The 19,410-nt window shown below is 36.2% G+C and overlaps 2 protein-coding genes across 2 annotated transcripts in view; one reads left to right on the forward strand and one right to left on the reverse strand.

Moving 5' to 3' along the window:
• The window catches only part of CWC27 (CWC27 spliceosome associated cyclophilin), a 107,698-nt gene extending 100,316 nt beyond the window's left edge, over positions 1 to 7,382 (reverse strand). The window contains exons 1-5 of the mRNA XM_032213556.1: positions 7,184 to 7,382; positions 5,081 to 5,177; positions 3,670 to 3,782; positions 2,665 to 2,808; positions 733 to 831 (exon numbers count right to left, since the gene is read on the reverse strand). Of these exons, the coding sequence (XP_032069447.1) occupies positions 733 to 831; positions 2,665 to 2,808; positions 3,670 to 3,782; positions 5,081 to 5,177; positions 7,184 to 7,225 (495 nt within the window). The 5' untranslated portion in view covers positions 7,226 to 7,382. The remainder of the gene's footprint in view (positions 1 to 732; positions 832 to 2,664; positions 2,809 to 3,669; positions 3,783 to 5,080; positions 5,178 to 7,183) is intronic.
• Positions 7,383 to 9,746: 2,364 nt separating this feature from the next.
• Positions 9,747 to 18,940, forward strand: SREK1IP1 (SREK1 interacting protein 1). Its single transcript, XM_032213789.1, has 5 exons — positions 9,747 to 9,829; positions 14,168 to 14,215; positions 16,100 to 16,240; positions 16,441 to 16,519; positions 17,607 to 18,940. Exons 1-5 carry the CDS (start codon positions 9,817 to 9,819, stop codon positions 17,800 to 17,802), a joined length of 477 nt encoding a protein of 158 aa, XP_032069680.1. The 5' UTR covers positions 9,747 to 9,816; the 3' UTR covers positions 17,803 to 18,940.
• Positions 18,941 to 19,410: the final 470 nt, after the last annotated feature.

Consider the following 19,410-nt stretch of genomic DNA (forward strand, 5'->3'; position numbering starts at 1 on the left):
GAGGAACGTGGCATTAAGAAGTTTGAGAACCGCTGTTCTAGAATTTGATATAATTTATATGTAATTAATCTTCAGTTCTGAACCTATAATTTGAAGCCCTTGGGCAAGCAATTGGGATCAAATATACAAAATCCAGGCAAACCATGTGTTTAATTCATGATTTTTTCTTGTTTTAAGAAAAATAATAATCTAAAATAAACACCTATGGATATCTCCTAGAATTGCCTTGATTATGTGTAAGCAAGTACACATGGTTTTCAGACATTCTCGGAAATCTTGTTTGTTTAAGCCATGACATTAGTAGCTGCTAACTTTTATTAACTACAGGTAGTCCTTATTTAATGACTGCCTTTTTAGCGACTATTCAGTTATGACAGTGATGAAAAAGTAACTTTACAACCTATCCCTGGATTGATGACCTTTATAGGCCTATAAAGCAAAGGAGAGTTAAAGTAAGATTATAAGCACAATCAGTTTCACTTAGCACTACTTTAACAACTAAGCTGCTGGTCCCAATTATGATAGCTAAATAAGAACTGTGCAATACATTAGAAAGAGATGTCAAGATCACCACTTGGTTCAAAAATCGTAACATATTCATGGTATACAAGTTGAGTATTTAATTATTTCTAATATTGAAGTTAAGTGCAAGAAAATATTTCATTTCATTTTAATAGCATTGAGACAAGAGAAATATATATTTACATCAATTACAAATAATCTTATTCCTACCTCTGTACTTGTTATTTTATATGGATTGACTGGTCTTTCGTCCGGGCCAATTTCAACTTCTGAAAGTCGCAACATATTATATATAGTATCTCCAGTGATCTGGCAAATTAGAAAGACCCTTTTAAAAGCTACCTTTTCACAAATTATTTTCAAAACACATTTTAATTTTAAAATCTCAATTTATCTATTTATTACTATTTTTCATTGGCACATTCCAAACAATTTCTGATTTCAATAGTAACAGACCCATAAAACATAAGAATTAAAAATATCAAATTAACAGCATTTCCTCCCCCAACTTCTCAGAAAAGAACACTGACAACCTCCCAGATCACTTTTTCACAAATTATTTTCAAAACACGTTACCATATTTTTCGGACTATAAGACACTCCGGACTATAAGACACACCTAGCTTTTGGCGTGTAGGGGAAACAAGAAAAAAAAACCTACCTTTGCCTCCCAGCAATTTGCCTTCTTGAAGCAAACAGCAAACAGCCTGGTTAGCTTCAGCACAGCCTGATTTAGCACTAGCAGCTGATTGGAATTGGATCTGCCTCCCGGAATACTGCCTATCAGCTGTTCCAGGCTATGGGATCGCCAACGCCTATCGCTGCTGCTGACTATCACTGCGTCCGTGTGCCCATTTTCAGCCTCCTTGTGTCCCATTTTCAGCCCGTTTCAGGCAGCAGGGAGAGGCGGCAGCAAATACCACTGCCTAGAAGGGGCTGAAAATGGGGTGTGCGGCGGCCAAAAATGGGACTGGCGGATGGGCAGGGCCTTGACAACATTCACTGTATAAGACACAGAGACATTTTCACCCATTTTGGGGGGTGGGGGAGTGAGTCTTATAGACCAAAAAATACAGTAATTTAAAAAATTCGATTTATGCATTTATTACTATTTTTATATTGGCACATTCCAAACAACTTTGGATTACAATATTAACAAACCCCTAAAACATAGAATTAAATTATCAATTAATAGCTCCCCCCTCCCACTTCTCAGAAAGGAACATGGGACAATCTTCCAGTTCATTCCTTAGAAGAAGCTAGAAGGGGCATGGATTTAGTCCCTAAATGGTGCAATTTATACTTTATACTTGTCAATTTCCTGGGCATCAACAAGCTGCAATGAATCCCAGCTAATGGTTCAAGATATTACCCCAATCAATTCACAAGATCTCACTCATGCCAAATCAAAACTACAGTGAATATGAGAGACTTTATGCATAAAGTGTTGCATAAAATATTTTCCAGGCCTCTAACCAAATTACCAAGGTCACTCTTCCCCAGTATGGAACAGATCATGTTAAATAAAAATACTGAACACCCACTGTGAAGTAAAGAAAGAGAAATCCGATGCTTTGCTGCACTGCCACTGTATAAGTTTAAACATGGGCTTTCATCAATGTTTGGTCATATTCAGTATCTCTATTGGTACCATGTTAAATGATCTGGCCACCCCCACTTCCAGGGATTGACCAGGTGATTGATGGAATTTCTTGCCAAATCGCTGTAAAATCTAAAAGTGTCCATTGGAATCTGTCTAGATATATAAAGTGGCTGATCCCACTAGTTTAATCAATTCTCTCACCATGGAGAGGTTACAAGGTACAACTTGCTTAATTTGACCCAGGAAGTGAACTACCATAGCAAAGAATGAATAGTGATATTCCCTTCTATTCTTCCTACTAATCACTTTACTGCTCCTTCTTTCACTAGCTTATACACTTTTTTTACCCTTCATGACATATTGTTATTTATATTGCAGTCTATGTTTATTCATAACTTTTCATCAAATATCCTATCCAAAGAATTTGAAAGCTTTTCCTGTCACTTTTTTAGTTCTCACAAATAAAATAGTAATGAACATTACAGTATGAACAAAACTTTGCAGACAGTAAATATTATTTGAGTAGAGGTTTTCCAAACCTTTCCAAAGATAGTGTGTTTGTTGTTAAGTTCATCTGCTCGCCCCAAAGTGAAAAAGAACTGGCTGCCATTGTCATGAGGCTCGGAATTTGCCATGGCAACGAGTCCTCGTCGAATAAAACGCAATCGTGAATGGAATTCATCCTGTAAATTATGACAAAGAAGAAGTAGTGCACAATTGCCTCCAATTCATTTAGGTTGATGCACATAGGATGAAATCCAAAACAATAATAAAAGGCATACTGTATTTCTTACCAACATCTGAACAATTCAATTACAATCCGCAGTTCATGACTGTCCTGTTTAATGATGGTTTGAAACTTATTCAGCACTTAAAATGTAGTTACATAATTAGTCCTTCAACTTACAATCATCCCAACATCCCCACAATCACATGATCACCATTCAGGCACTTTGTAGCAGACACACATCTACAACAGTCATAGTATATCGTGGTCAGGTAATCACCATTTGCAAGCTCACAGCTGGCTTCTGACAAATAAAATCAGTGGAAAAAGCTGGCAATGGCACAAAGCTCCGTCATGTGATATTCTACTTAATGACTGCAGTGGAACAGACAAGTCTGGCGCAGTTACATGATGCCTCAATTATCCACAATGGTTAGTGGAGCTGAGCTGCTGAGCAACTGAGCTTAACACAGCTGAGTTGTAAAATTGACTGCATTGCTTAGCAATGGGGGACAGCATCTGCTGTCATTATGTGAGGGCTACTTGCATTTTACTTATAACATTTGTTAGTTTAAAGTCTTTATGGATAAGCTCATATTTCTTGGAAAACCTAGAAAAGACTCATCTTTTAATATCCTCCAAAGCACAACTCTATTTTCAATTTCAGTAGAATATGCCTCACATCTTCTATGTCCAAATTTCTACCATTGAAATCAAAGGGGGGAGGAAGGAAAAGAGGGATGAATTGTAAAAGAGCCATGTTTGTATAGTAACAAAAGGAACATACACAAAACAACTTGTTAAAGCAGAGGCTTACCTTGAAAGGGGCTCCATAGATAGATTCTCCTCCTGAGCCAGTACCAGTTGGATCACCACCTTGTATTATAAATTCAGGTACAACCCTATGAAATATGGTGTTTTCATAATAGCCTGAAAATAAAATAAGCATTAAGCCATTTTATAGGAATTGTAACATTTTCGCTGGTGGAAGGTTTACTTTTTACTTGTATTTATTTCAGAGGAAATACCAACATAAAATTAATTATGTATAGAAAAAGTTAAAGAACCTTTTGTAAAATATGCAGTTTTCTGACTTACAAAATCATTTGTAAAAAAAAAAATTTTTTTTTTTAAATGAATGTCAACCCTGAAGCTGGCCTGCCCGAAGCGATCTTGGGAGCTTCAGTGCTGTCACACTGGAGCTGAGAAATAGGAAAGGGGGATTAGAGATAGCTAGGGTTCTGTTCTCAAAATAAAATACTTTCTGTTGGGAACCGAGGAGGTTCCCATACCGGGCTGGAAGGAGGAATGATGTCACCAAATCAGCGGATGCTGCCTTAATTGGGCATTGTGACTGATTGTTTAGGATTGGGGGGGGGGGCTTTCCTTTTTAATTAGGTAAAAACTCAGAGACACTGCCAGATATGTGCCAATATGATATTTCCAATAAATCTGCATGCTTACAATGGATCTATAACTTTAACAGTTAAGGTTAACTATTAAGACATGATAGCAGTGTTCCAATATCTCAGGGGTTGCCACAAAGAAGAGGGAGTCAAACTCTGCTCCAAGGCACCTGAGGGTAGAGCAAGAAGGAATAGGTGGAAACTAATCAAGGAGAGAAACAACTTAGAACTAAGGAGAAATTTTCTGACAGTTAGAACAATTAATCAGTGGAACAGCTTGCCTCCAGAAGTTGTGAATGCCCCAACACTGGAAGTCTTTAATATGATGTTGGATAGCCATTAGTCTGAAATGGCATAGGTTTCCTGCCTAGGCAGGGGCTTGGACTAAAAGACCTCCAAGCCCCTTCCAACTCTGCTTTTGTATTGTACTGCAATAGCTTCAAGTGTAAGGTAACGTCGAAGGATATAAGCTTTTCCAAGTAGGGTGGTTTTTTGTGACTCAGAATGTTCAAGTCGGATAAATTTAGAATTTCCAAATAGCGAGGTAGCCCTTTAGGTATTGCTCCGAAGGCTCCAATTACAATCAGGACAACACACGATTTCTTTTTCCACAGTCACTCAACTTCAATTTGAAAGTCCCAGTACTTTGTGATTTTTTTCTTGCTGCTTACCTTCAATTCGCGCATCCCCAGGTATTGCAATATCAATGAACCAAACTTTTTTCTTTATTATTATTACTATTATTATTAGTTGTAGTAGTAGTAGTATTTATTAGTATTATTACATTGTATTAGGAACTATTGTATTTTTCTTGGTCATTACCTTCCATACAAAGCTGAATAAAATTCCGACATGCTTTGGGAGCTTCTTTTGACCATAATTCAATATCAATATCTCCAGCTGTTGTTTTCAATAATACCTATAGAATAGATTTAATGTATGATTATATGATCATTACAGGTATCAATATTTTTTTTAATCAGTCTCAGAACATAATTACTCTTCTAAAGCATATATTTACTACATGTCTTCCAGAATGTGATATAACATGATCAACAGCAAAATAACTAATTAATAGAAAATAGTATGGAAGCAATAAGGCAGGAGCTGCTAAGGAAGGCATACTCTTGTGTACAGTACACAAATACGGTAAGAATTGGACCTATATCTCTACAAGTATATTGTAAGAGGAATTGAATATTTTAATACAAAAAGCAGATAGAAATGTTTAGGATTGCAGAGTTAGATGTCCAAACTGGCAGACAGTTATGGCTCCAAAGTTTTTTTCATTGTTGATTTGAAAAATTTGTTTGACAGCCAAAAGGTTGGGAAAGAAAGTTTTTATAAATAGCTAAGTTACAGGAAATCATGTCATACCTCTGTTAAAGTTAAAACAGTTGTTTAGGAAGCATAACCTGAGCAATATTTCAGAAATTATATATAAAGTCTACCCTTACAACTCTCTAGACTAGACCATTTTGCTACATTCTTAGCAGTGACATAAAACATTTTTCAGTTGCATGAAAAAGGTTCAGCTTATTCAGAATAAAAACAAGCAATCACAAGAATAATCAATGACATCTCCTATTGATATTACATGGTTTTGAATTTGATCCGGAAACAAATCAGCAACCATTTTTTGCTCCCTGACAACATGAACCATCAATTCTACAAGAAAAGCAAAAAAAGTGTTTATTAACGGGAAGGGGGGGGGGAGGGTGTCAAGTTTTTATATAGGATACAGGTATATACATTTGATATATAATAGGTGTGTCAGAAAGTAACAAATCAAACACAAAAAACATTGATGTGCAACAAGAGCTTTATTTTTGTTAGACATCAGATTTTTGTCATATAAAATATGTTGCATTTGTGGGCTTGTTTTTTAACACTGATTAAGGACTTCAGAATACAGCCTTGTTGTTTGATTAGTCACATCCTATCCCTAAAAAAGCTAGTTTTGCACATCAAAGGAAATATCTTTGTCTCAAAAGAAAAGCATCGTTTCCTAAATTTCAAAAGGAGGCATAGATGCCATGCTAATGTGTTAGTGTTATCTGTACTTAAATGTTAGCAGTAAATCCTAAAATTTTATAAAATCTGAGGTACACCTGAACTTTGGTAGCACTTCTGTATTAGCCAACATGTGCCCAAAGTGATTCTTACTATCCTTATCATGGGCAGAAAATATTGCATGTGCCACAGGTAACAAACACTAAGGCTGTCATTTCAATTCACCTCTCTCATAGTAAAAAACAGTATGTGAAAGCCTAAATTGACCAAAGCATTGAAGAAGTAACAGAGCTCATCTGATGCTTACTATTTCTCACTGCTTTTCTACTCTTTTCATTAGGGCGTTTAGCTAAAAAAAATGAATAGTATGATGGGTGTGTATGGCTTTTGCAAACTTCCATTTCTTCTAAATCCTTGGAGGTTTTCTTTATTTAGTCACATAACTTAATTAAAACCTTTGCAGGCTTTTGTTGGAAATAAAACCTGTTCTGAATTCTGAGTGAACAGAATTCCCTTGGCTCTCCTTTTAATATGCATTAAGTCCTATCACAGTTATGACCCTAACAGTGACTCCTGGGGATGTTTCAATCTAAATTCTTTACATTCTTATTCTGTAGTGAACTGCATTGAAATCAACCTATCTAATATCACAATATTGGATTGAAGCCACCCTGTTCCAACCGAGGTATATCAATAGGATTATTCTTGTGATTGCTTGTTTTTATTCTGAGTGAGCTGAACCTTTTTCATGCAACTGAAAAATATTTTATGTCTCTGCTAATCCCGGCAACGAGCAGGCATTTAATGCAATTCATTTCAAATGAATTGAGTGGGAAGCACACTCAACCTGAAGCAGTTATTAAGCACGGGGTATAGCCAAGCTCTTCCTTAGATGAGCGGACGGACTCTCACCTTGCCGTTTGTTGGCGGTTCTTGGATGTAAATATTGCTCATGGTGAAAACTTCCACACAGCAGCTGCCCTGAGAGAATATCTCACCCTTAACATCTACCCGGTAGACGAGACAGCTCGTCAATGACTATTTGGGACTCCCCGCCATGTTGGGTCATGGAAGACCTCATTTCTAGCTGGGAGGGGGGGAGACAGAAGAAAACGCCACCAAGAGAAGTGTGGCTTCTGATGTTCTGTTGAAGAAGATAAAAAGAAATCTCTCCGGCATTCCAGGGAACGTCGACGAGCTAACTGCCGCTGAATGGGGCCTGGTATGACCATTTTTTCCGCCGCATTAGGAGGGTTCCCCCTCTTCAGATCTTAGCGAGTAGTTTGACCCGCTGTGGCGGGTTTATAATCTTCCGACTAGGAACGTTGCTCTAACTATTTTGATTCCCCTGACAGCGGTTGCTTCTTCCACCACTAAAGGCGGAGGTGATCCGCCTTTCTGAATTGATCTGCATGTCGCACGTCGTATCCCCCGAATTGAGGGAAAGGAGCAAAGCCTACAGAGGAACACTAGGGCGGAAATGTTCAAAGACCGCCGGAGGATTCAGTTTCTAAGTCACCTAGATGTCTATGGAGATTCTCAGTCATCCAGGTCATGGTTGTCCCAAAGGTGTTCTTTTTACAAAAGGCAACTGGACTGGGTTTTTTTTTTACTCTTTTAAAAACGTTTCGCTTCTCAGCCAAGAAGTTCTGGACTGAAAAAGCTTCTTGAATTAGAAGCGAAACGTCTTCAGGAAAAAAACAAAGTCCAGTTGCCTTTTGAAAAGACACCTTTGGGATAAGGGCTTCCCAGTTTCAAACCTTTATTGTCAGAGGACAACATGTGTACAATGAGATTGGCTGAGCCTCAGTTGGTACACCCCACCCCACCCCAACACAATACAACTCACAAAGACAAAAAATTTCTAGCCCAGTGAACCCTACTAACAAACACCCAGTCCTTTTGCACTATGTGAACTTATTGGATGTTGCGCCTGCCCTGCACATCAATCCCACTATGTTGTAGTTATTTTTCATTCAGGAGTCTGACAGCCTACAACTTCCTGGTTATGGGTTTAGAAAATCCCGATGACAGCTCAATTTATCCGGTCATGTTCAGTATTATCTATTCTACATCGATTTAAATTGTTTCCGACTTCTTGCATTACGTGCTGAAGAGTTGCTCAGCACATAAGAAAATACCCCCACAAAAGACAAATGTCAAGAGAATCAGCTAGATGTACCCACAACTGCACATTTCTAGCGTTGGGAGTTGAGTGTAGATTATTGGGGGCCTGATTGCATTAGGTGCATCAAATTCACAGTATTCCTCCACCCCTCCCCTAGGAAGGATGCTCTGTTGGTCTTGGTTGACCCTTCTTCAGATACTATATCCGATCAGGGGTCTTACCAAGTCCACCGCTCCTTTTGAACCTGGTGTTTTCGTGGTTCAAAAACAGACTAAGCTGAGGGCAAAAGTGGCTGCTTTATAGTTCAGTTAGCTTTAGCAAGATCTGAGGTGCCAATAAAGGAGAATATTTGTAAATCAGGGTTGAAATGTCAGACTCTTAAACACAACCACAATCATTCCAGGCACACACGGAAATGTAAGACTAGTTTTTCTTTTTCTAAATTACTTGCATAGGGATTATTCTTTACACTACTTATGTTGTTTGTATTTTTTGTCATGGATTGCACCAGTGAGGCTAAAACCAATTTCATTGTATGCATGATGTACAATGACAATAAAGGCTCTACTATACTGAAATGAAGGGTCCTTAGTGGTGAACTTGCTGGTTTTCTTGCAGACGTTTCATTACCCAAACTAGGTAACTTCATCAGTGCTGGGTGACTTAGCACTGGTGACGTTACCTAGTTTGGGCAATGAAACGTCTGCAAGAAAACAAGCAAGCTCAGAAAGCACCAAAGGACCCATCAAAGATCTGAGACTTAACTCCTATCACCCTGCAAACAACGAATGAAGAAGACAGATGCCCTGACTTGTATCATAAACTTTCAGAGTAAGTAGGGTAGAAAATAAGCATTACAAAAAACGAGCTTCCAACCTAAAAGCAGGTGGAAAGTACAGTAGATGTCGAACACCGAGCAAAGCTGACTGAGGAATTCTGGGAGTTGAAGTCCACAAGTTTTAAAGTTGCCGAGGTTGGAGACCCCTGAGCTAGACTGCTTTCTTAGAAAACAAACCTTAGCCTATACCCATTAGACCAAGGTGCTGTCAATCAAGAGGACAGCCCATTGCCTTTTAATGGGAACGGCTCAAGAGAAGGAAACTCTGGTACTGCGGGGGTGGTGGTGGAAAAAATTATCTCTACCGACTGGCTTGAAAAAAACCTTCAGACAGGAATCAACAAAGACGAATGACGGTGCTCTTCTTTTCTCTCCCAGCCAGCCAGGAAGGAAAGCTTTTGCTGCTGCCCGCCTCTTAAGTTCTTTCCTTAAGAACTAACCCCTCCATACTTCGCTGCTTAATGGTTCAGCCCTTCACGTTTTCGGGTCAAAGTTCCTCAGTGAAGAACTTTGCCCCCCGCGCGCTGGTCCGACCGGAGTTAGTTGAGGCTTAGAGGCGGGGAGGGTTGCGCTGGGCGCATGGCGTTGCCAGGTGAGCGGTTGAAAAAACGGGATGCGGGGAAGAGATGCAGGGTTCAAATGCGAGTCAGAGCGGCGGCTTTTGCCGGAGGAGCCCGGAAGACGAGGGCAAGCGAGGAAGGCGCGGCTGAAAAACAGTCGCACGGAGTGAATCCGATGGGCGTCTCAGCATCCGTTACTTAAATCTCTACATTAAGCCTGGGCTTAATGAAGTCCGTAATGAAATAATTTAATCCTTAGAAGAGGAAAGAAATGATTGAAGGGGACTTGTTAGCTGCAAGGAAGAATAACGAGGTTACTTTTATCCACCTTGGCTCATAAGCTAAAGGAATTTACAGGGCTTGATCAAGGATCAGTTGTGTAAAAGGAAATGTGAGATGATGAAGAATTAGATACAGATAGAATTCTTTATTGACCAAATGTGATTGGACACCCAAGGAATTTGTCTTGGTTCATATACTTTCAGGGTACATAAGGAAAATCAAATGCATTCATCAAGAATAAAAAGATACAACACTTAATGATAGTCAGAGGGTACAAATAGACAATCAGGAAACAATATCAATATAAATAGTAAGGATACAAGCAACAAAGTTACAGTCCTGCAGTCATAAGTGAGAGCAGATGGGTGATCAGAACAATGAGGAGACTAATAGTAATAGTAATGCAGCCTTAGTGAATGGTTTGACAGTGGTGAAGGAATTATTTGTTTAGCAGAGTGATGGCGTTGGGGGGGGGGGGAAACTGTCCTTGTGTTTAGTTGTTCTGGTGTGCAATGCTTTATAGCATTGTTTTGAGGATAGGAACTGAAACAATTTATGTCCAGGATGCGAGGGGTCTGTAAATATTTTCACAGTCCTCTTTTTGACTTGGTTTCCCCCTGAAAAATACTTTATAGATGTTAATATCTTCACCTGTTTAATTTTTGAAGAATTAACCCAGAAATTTTGTAGTCGGGTCTTGTGGTCTCCATCGCCCTTCCCAACAGCTGAATTTGGGATGATTGATGAGTCCTCAGGCATAAGCCGTTAGTAGTAATGTAGAGTAGTTGGCCATGCACAAACAACTCTCATTGCTTCAGACAGCTTCATTACAGCCAGCCTATCTTTCACTTACTAGAGACCTTCTATCGAATAAAAGATAAAGGGGGGGGGGGGAGTCATAGCCAGGGTTCCTAAAAAGGGGGACTTTTTAGGGGGACTCCTCGGGGGGGGGACCCCTGAGATCTTTTCGGGGCTCCACGACATCAACATTATTTGCCAGATGTTGTAGATATTTGCAAATATTTAAAACAATTACTCTTATTATTTGTTTGTTTGTTAAAAGTATAGGGGTTTTTCCCATGAAAAATAATTTATTGGTGTTAATATCTTAACATGTTTAATGTGATTTTTACATGATTTAGAAATCTACCAATGTGCCAATTTTAATTTTTAACACTGTAAATATTGTTAAATATAACCCATGCAATTCAAAGTTTTTGAGGGGATCTTCCTTAATTTTTTAAAAGTGGGAAGAAGACATGAGAGCAAAAAGTATGAGAAACACTGGTCTATATAAGGAAATTGATTGATAGACCAATCCTATCCTGCTTTTTCATGTGGGAGATTAGCCATGGTGGGGATAAAGTATCATCATATATAGTAGACCATCAAACAGTTTATAAACCATACTAACGGGAATTACACAATTGCAAACAAGCAAACTACATTTTGGCTTAATGAAAATCCTGAAAGTCTGTTGAACTTCTGTTTGTTTATATTCACATTTTTGCTATCAAACTTAATATGCAAGATTTTAATTAAGATTTTAATTAAAAGGTTTTTAACCAATTATTTTAAAAATAAAATTGTTAATCATTCTAGTATTATAAACCCCATGATCGCAAGTTTGTAGTTTCAGTTTTATATTCTATTACTTATCCAGATATCTAAATATTAATATTTGGCAGCGGGGAAAAACCCTACACACAGACCTATGTAACTTTACAGCATTCATTAATATACTTCCTGTTTGATACCCTATAAATTTACATACTATGATATTTAGTGAACATATGATAAATTGAAGTGGGGAGAAGCAGGAATTGGGTGGTTCAGTTATTCTTTCCAGAGTACAGAATACCAGGATGAATTCAGTGTATAGAACAGTACAGGTAGTTCTCAACTTATAACAATTTAGGCAAGACAGTTATTAAGTGCTCCATTTTATGACATTTTGCCAAAATTGTTAAACAAATCACTGCAATTGTTAAGTGAATCATGCAGTTCTTATGCAAATCCAGCTTCCTTCATTGGACTTTGCTTGTCGGAAGCCAGCTGGGAATCTTGCAAATGGTGATCACATGACCCTGGGACAGTGTAACAGGCATAAAAACATGCCAGTTGCCAAGCATCCAAATTCTGTTTATATCACCATGGAGATGCTACAATGGTTGTGTGAAAACCAGTCATAGGTCACTTTTGTTCAGTGCCATTATAACTTCGAATGTTCATTAAATGAATGGTTGTAAGCCAAAGACTTACCTGTATGGTTGACTTGTTAACATGACAACAGTATTCTGGATAGCTCGGAAATTAAGAAGGGTCAGACCCGATTAATATTCTGGTGAGAGCCATTAGAAAATCACAAACTGTACAGTCAAATTCAAAAGAATACCTTAAAGAAAGCATTAAGTAAGTCACTTCTGAAATGCTTGTGTGAAAACTATATGCTTGGAAGCTTAATTTGAAGGACACCTTAGATGCAGAGATGCTGCTGCTTTTTTCCTGTTCTTTCATTGGGGCAATAAAGATGCAATTTATAACATTTATGTCCTTCAGTGCATGTAGATTTATGAATAACAAAGCTACTATGAAAGTTAATATTTTTAAAGAAAACAATGAAGACAAAAGGAGTTAGAAAAGGATTAGTTAATGAAAACAGGCAGATGCAGCAAGTTAAATGTACCTGGCCAATACTTTTCTAAGGAAAGTATTGAAAAACAATATTGTCTGATTTTTCTCCTCCTGTTCCTATCTAATGCTGAACAAGAAGTGGAAGAATGTACTAGGTTTATTATAGCCCTTCCAGCAGTTCTTAGACTTCAGATATCTAAGTGCTAATGGACATGTTTTAGCAATAGAATCAATCTGGTCTAGTGGTTAAGGCACTAGGCTAGGCTGATCTGAAGACTGAGATCTCATTTTGCATTAGGCATGAAAGCAATCCAACTCACCTCACATGGGTGGTGGATGTGGGGAAAATAAGAGGAAGAAAAATTAGGTATGTTTGCTTTGAGTTGTTTTATAATAATAATGAAGGTGAGATATAAATAAAATAAAAATCACATAGCTAGCTATAGAAAATACTGGACATAGTTCAATATTTGAAGGTATTGCACTGGGGGAAAGCTGTGTACGCTTTTTATATATAAAGCAAGTCTTATTTTAATACCCATGTAACTTCAGAAAATTCTGTCAGCTCTCAAGATGGTCTTTAGATATAATAAGTCAACTCTGTTTAAACTTGTGTAAACACAAATCTTTCATTCACATCTGGCTCTTATAATTTATGGAGAAATAGATTCATGTAGTTAAGGTTTTTTTAAAAAATAAATAAATATGGTGCTCAGTTTATGCAATCATTGGTCACTTGTTTTTGTATTATATTTGAGTGCCTAAATGTACTTTCTGTTTATATCAGTACTGATTTTTAAAAACAATGAAGAATGTAGTAACCTGACATATTCTAAATGTTTTCAATTTTACAAAGAATAGTTTCAGGATGATAGGATATCTTATTCTCCTATTTTAATTCATGTTAATTGTTTGCCAAATTCTTTACAATTGTGGTTGTTCCTGTTTTATTTCAACCAGACCTCATCAACTCTATATGTTCTGTACATTGCTAGGAAACAGTAATTTACACATTGCTTGGATTTTTTTATGGTTTTTATTGTTTTGTGCCTTGTGCCATATTGGCCTAGAAGTAGCACTAAGTCACTGTATAATTTTATGTGAGTTGCAAATAGAAAAGGCAGCTTAATTCTGCAAAACAATCTAATGTAGAAAAAGTGGTCTTCTGTTGTAGAATTTAATCTACATAAAAATGCCACAAGCCCAGTATCAACATTTTATTTAAGAAACATACCTGGCTCCACGATTTTATTTATGAGATCAGTGTAACAAGTCACAATTTGGCCCTAACCATTGTTATTGTATATGGCTGCTATTTTTATTGTGCATTGCACAGGAAGGTAAAGGTAAAATTTACAAAATTATTATTGGGACTGTTGCATCAAGATGTTTCCTGTACATTGAATATTTCTAGAATGTCCACAAACTAATAAGAAATCTCCTTGGATTTTTAGGTGGAAATAAGGATAACATCAGGGCAGGGTGCAAGAAATGTGGCTATCGTAAGTATCTACAAAGATGAAGATACAGTTCTGAAAATGAACAGGTTGGAATGAGTCTTCTTGCAATCTATCACTTGTATTAGCAGCAGCACTTGTAGGGGAATTGGTAAACATTTATTTTTTGGCTGATTTATTTGTAGTGTGGTGCTTGACTGTTAAATAAATACTGAAATTCAACATACTGAAGGAAATAAGGGAAAAGTGAATTTCAATTCCTTATTGGTCAAGTGCCATACTAAAAATCTGTCAAAAAATGAAAAATTGCCCCCCAATTTTTATATCACTAAGTGGTTCTATGGTTCTATTTATCAAAACATAGTAATTTTGACTTTTTTGTAAAATGATGTCATGGTGTACATGTTTTGCATTGTTGTTCATCTGAGGTTGTATTTACCTACTTTTAAGAATTGCTATGGTAAGGACCAGGTGTTTTTTATTACGTCCTGATATGTAAAATCATAGAATTCAAAGAGGGTGTACTTTCTTTTTCACATGATTATAGTAGTGTGGTGGAAGTATTGTGTTCTTTGCTAAATCAGCCTTAGTTCTTTATAAACAGTGGAAAGAGAGGGATGTGGATTGTAGTCCTCATAGTAGTTTGCTGATCTTGAAATAAGTGACCTAAGATTTGTTTAAAACAAAAAAAAATATGTCTATAAAGAACTGGAGAATCTACTAGGGTAGAACATAATGGGTTGAACAAGCTTGTTAACCTAATCTACTACAAGGAACAATACATAATAGCTTTGCCAACCAAACACACACACACACACACACACACACACACACACACACACACACACACATATAAACAAGCATTTATTATTTACTGCAAGTATTTTATTTATTTTGAACATATATAACTGAAAGAAACATGCAAATTATGTAGTTTTTGCTAATAAACATCACCAATGGATGTGTAAGAGAACCTTAGTGCTTGATCTAATTTTAAATTGAATAATGCTGCTAAAGCAATTTTGTTTAAGATACGATTGACCATATTGGTCTAAGGATAGGTTTTTGTATAGGAATAATACATTTGTAATATTACATGTATCGGTAAATGTTTAGCATTATTTTTATACCTCTGCAAGAGTTTCTAAACAACATTTTATCTTTGTATTCTGTTAGTGTCTTCACTGGTTAATGGTATTTGAATTGTTGATATGCAGAATCATAAAAGGAAAAAAAGAAATGTGCTTATGGTTTTTTTTTAATTGTTTGACTCTTGGCTTATAACTGAAAAAACTAGACAGGAAAAATATTTTCTATTAACCTTTTTAAATTGGCTTATATTTTGATATGCAACAATTTTATGTTTCTTTCTTATTTCATATTTATTTTATAAAAATTATTATAGCTGCCCACTACATAATACATATTAGAAGAATTTTCTGCAAAAATCATGATTTAAGTGAGCGATGTCCATACTTTTTTAAAAATCAAAATCAAATTAAATGAATTTTCTGAGAAGAGATGTTACAACAAAGTTACATTTTCTTGCCATTATGTTTATTATTTTGTATTATAGTAAGGATTTACTGTGTGCTCCAGTGCAAATCACACCCACATAAAATACAATAGCATCCATGTTATTAACCTTGAAGAAAGTGCCATATCTGCTGTGAAAAATGAATGAAAATATTTTCAGTGTTAAGTATTGTTGCTAAGAAAAACTACATGGATGTATCTACAAAGATACCAGGAAATGAGCTTGAGTAGAAGGAGACTTTACTTTTGAACTTTTACCAAAAGGGGAGGGGAAAAATAAATTAAAATTTCCTGACTTTTTTTTTACTTGCTTACTGAACAGCACAGTCAATTGTACCACTTTTGTTATTTGTTTTTCCTAAAATCTCTTTTCCTATCTCATACTTTACTTAGCTGGTCATCTGACATTTGAGTGCCGAAACTTTCTCCGTGTGGATCCCAAAAGAGACATTGTTTTAGATGTGAGTAGCACAAGCAGCGAAGAGAGTGAGGAAGAAGAGCTGGGAAAACTTGATGCTGTTCCAGAAAAGCAGGGTAAGTTTGATCGTCTTATATTTGTCTTTGTTGTTTTCCTTTGGCAATTTTCTTTTCTTAACACCAGCTTTTCTACAATGCTGTCAGGACATCTGCCAGAAGAAAGAATGGCCTTTTTCAGTTCTCTTTGCAGTCAGTCCTTAAAGCCGTATGGTTCCAAGTTCAAGAATCACTAAAATTTTAATCACTCTAATTTACAGGTATTCCTGATGAAGAAGAAAAGAAAAAGATCCAAAAGAAGAGCAAGGAAAAATCAAAATCAAAGAAATCAAGAAAAAGGTAGCAAAACTGAAACAGTAGTACAGGTAGTCCTTGCCTTACCATAGTCCGTTTAGTGACCATTCATAGTTACAAAGGCACTAAGAAAAGTGACTTATCATGGTTGCACCATCCCCATGGTCACATGATCAAAATTCAGACTCTTGGCAACTAACTCGTATTTATGACAGTTGCAGGGTCCCAGGGTCATGTGATCACCTTATGACAAGCAGTCAACAGGGAGCCAGTTTCACTTAGAAACTCAACAATGCCTTGCTTAGCAACAGAAATGTGGGGCTCAATTGTGGTTGTAGGTCAAGGACTACCTGTAGTCAAATTGCTAAAAGCATATGGTGATGCCCTGGGAAATCAGACAATATATTATTCTATTAAAAGAAAAAAGGAAGCAACACTTTGAGATTCTGAAAACTTTCTTGTAGTTTCCTGCTTAGCAGGAAAAACAGTCCAAAAAAGAACTTCGTTTTGGGTAGCCCAATAATACTTGTTTGGGAAAGGTTATATTAAGCCACAATGTGGTTGCAGGAAACTAGCTATTATAGATTGAGTAGACCATGTTTAATCAAGCCCTAAATCATAGTTCAAGCACATTAGAACAGATTCACTGAAAAGAATGGTATATATATTAGTCTGGATGCAAGTCTTAAATTTACTACAAATAAAACAGTTTTAAACTACTTTAGCTTGATTGCAGGTTCATAATTCAGGTAGAAGTAGCTACATTGTCTGCTCCATTGCTTTTCTGTTTTTATTGAGTATATCTGTACAGCATCTGTTTGCTCTTTTAAATAATTAATTTTTTCATCTATAAACCTTAGTTATCTTAGGGTAACCCTGAGCCTGTAGAATTTCTGTCTACTATATGGGTGATGCCTTTTAGCAAATTAATTCCTTATTAATATATTATCCCCAATCAGAGGATAGTTTCTCAAATAAAGAAAGACTATAATAGAATAAGAGGCTATAGAAATTTTTAAAAATCTCTTTGGTGTATTTAGCTACAGTAACTAGGTTTACCCAGAAGTTTTATGTTTAGCATTTACTGTTTTAATTACATCATAAACTACATTTATAATCCTACGTTTTATAGATCTCATTCTTCAAGCATCACAGAAGACGATGAACCTAAATCAAAAAAGCAGAAGTCCCATAAAAAAGAAAAGAAGAAAGTAAAAAAGAATAAATCCAAGAAAAGAAAACATCATCACAAAAAGGGAGGAAAAAAACACAAAAGAGGAAAAGATTCTTCATCTTCCAATAGTTCAGATTCTTCTAGCAATGATTGAAAACCAAGATTTAGGATGATCTACTTCAATCCTAGTTCAAATAATGCCACAAGATATATATTCCTTAATAATTTATTTCAAAAATATCTTTGTATTAAACTTTTTGGGAGAGGGCGGAGGGATTAAAGTCTTCATTATCTTTTGTGGGTTTCAATCTATTTGTACTTCCTGATTGAAAATTATTTGACATTAAAATCTTAGAAGTAATTGTTATTTCTAAGAATTTAATCTCAACAATTACAAAGTATTCACATACAAAATACAGTAATTTTAGTTGTACAGTCCTATGGTTTTGTTTTACCACTTCTGATAATCATTGGGTACCTGCAAAGGGACTGCTGTTCCACAGATTCCAGATCCCATTTATTTCCATTATAGGTCCCAGAATGAGAAGGAAAAGAACCCCTCCCCAATTCCAGAGTAAGCATTTATATCCCTTAACTGGGAACACCTGGAAAAGTTCCACTTGCATCAGCATCCCTTCCAGTAGAAAACTAGCAGAGCATGGAACCAGTAATTTTCTCTCTTTAATTTCTCTTTTTTTTTCCTGACCCATGGAAATGTTTTGTCTTTGTGTTCTGTTATTAAGATACATGTTCTTTTACACGTTTAGTAAAACTAGAAGGGACTATGTATCTTAGAAAATTTTGAAACATACAATCATTGCTACTTATAGTGGATGATTTTAGAACTAATTCTAAGAGTAAGTAGTTCTAGAATCATCAGCTATAAGTAGCAGTAATTGTATTGTGTACAGCATGGGAGGGAAAGAAGTGTGAAGATGTTGAAAGACTGTTGTAGAATATTATAAGTGCACGTGTAGAAGCATCTCTGGATCAGGATGCAAGTTTGTTAGAGTAAATATTGGGAATTAAATGAACAAAGTGGACATTTTTATGCACCCAAGTGATTTTTTTCTAGTAAAAAATCCTGTTTTTTGACCACTTGAACTAAAGATGAAAACTATTTTTATGCTGCTTTTTTATTTCCATGTTGTTTCTTGCCATTTATTTGTATAGATGAAAAATTAGAATATACTTTTTTTGGGACCAAAGAAGTAAACCTGATTGAATTTCTAAGCTAAATGATTGCTTTATTGTGCTTAATTTGCTGAAAAATTAAAAAGGTCATTATTTTACCTCCAAGTGCTTCTTTTTTCCACTGAAAAAATGGTGTGAGAACCAGTGAAGGGAAATATCTTCTATATTTTCAATAGTTCTGCCTCATTTGTTTTGAGGCTGTTTATATAATATTGCAGTATGTGCCATTTCAGAGTAAAAGTTGCAGATAATAATATTTTTAAAATATTATCTTGGCAACATATACATAGGGACTAAGTACTGGTAACTATGTTTATTAGATGCAGCATATTAGATTCAAAGGGAGAAAGATGCTTTGAAGTACATAGCTACTTAGTTGAGCAGCAATTTGTAATATTGTGGCAATTAATTCTTGATGGTGTTACATTAAATAATTCCCCATAGGCCAGTAATTCTTCAGTTTGCCGACAGGGACAACTGTTTGCCGACAGGGACAAATCCAGATTCCTGTATAGACAGTATACTACATCTTAAACTTTCAAATTGTGTATCAGATATTGACAGGCAC

The sequence above is a fragment of the Thamnophis elegans genome, chromosome 3 (genome assembly GCF_009769535.1).
Source record: "Thamnophis elegans isolate rThaEle1 chromosome 3, rThaEle1.pri, whole genome shotgun sequence".
Taxonomy (NCBI): domain Eukaryota; kingdom Metazoa; phylum Chordata; class Lepidosauria; order Squamata; family Colubridae; genus Thamnophis; species Thamnophis elegans.

Bases quoted from the DNA above. Each gene is read 5' to 3' on its own strand.
- SREK1IP1 (XM_032213789.1), top strand. The intron at 14,216-16,099 runs GTAAGTATCTAC...TACTTTACTTAG, and splicing joins GTGCAAGAAATGTGGCTATC to CTGGTCATCTGACATTTGAG. The intron at 16,520-17,606 runs GTAGCAAAACTG...TACGTTTTATAG, and splicing joins TCAAAGAAATCAAGAAAAAG to ATCTCATTCTTCAAGCATCA.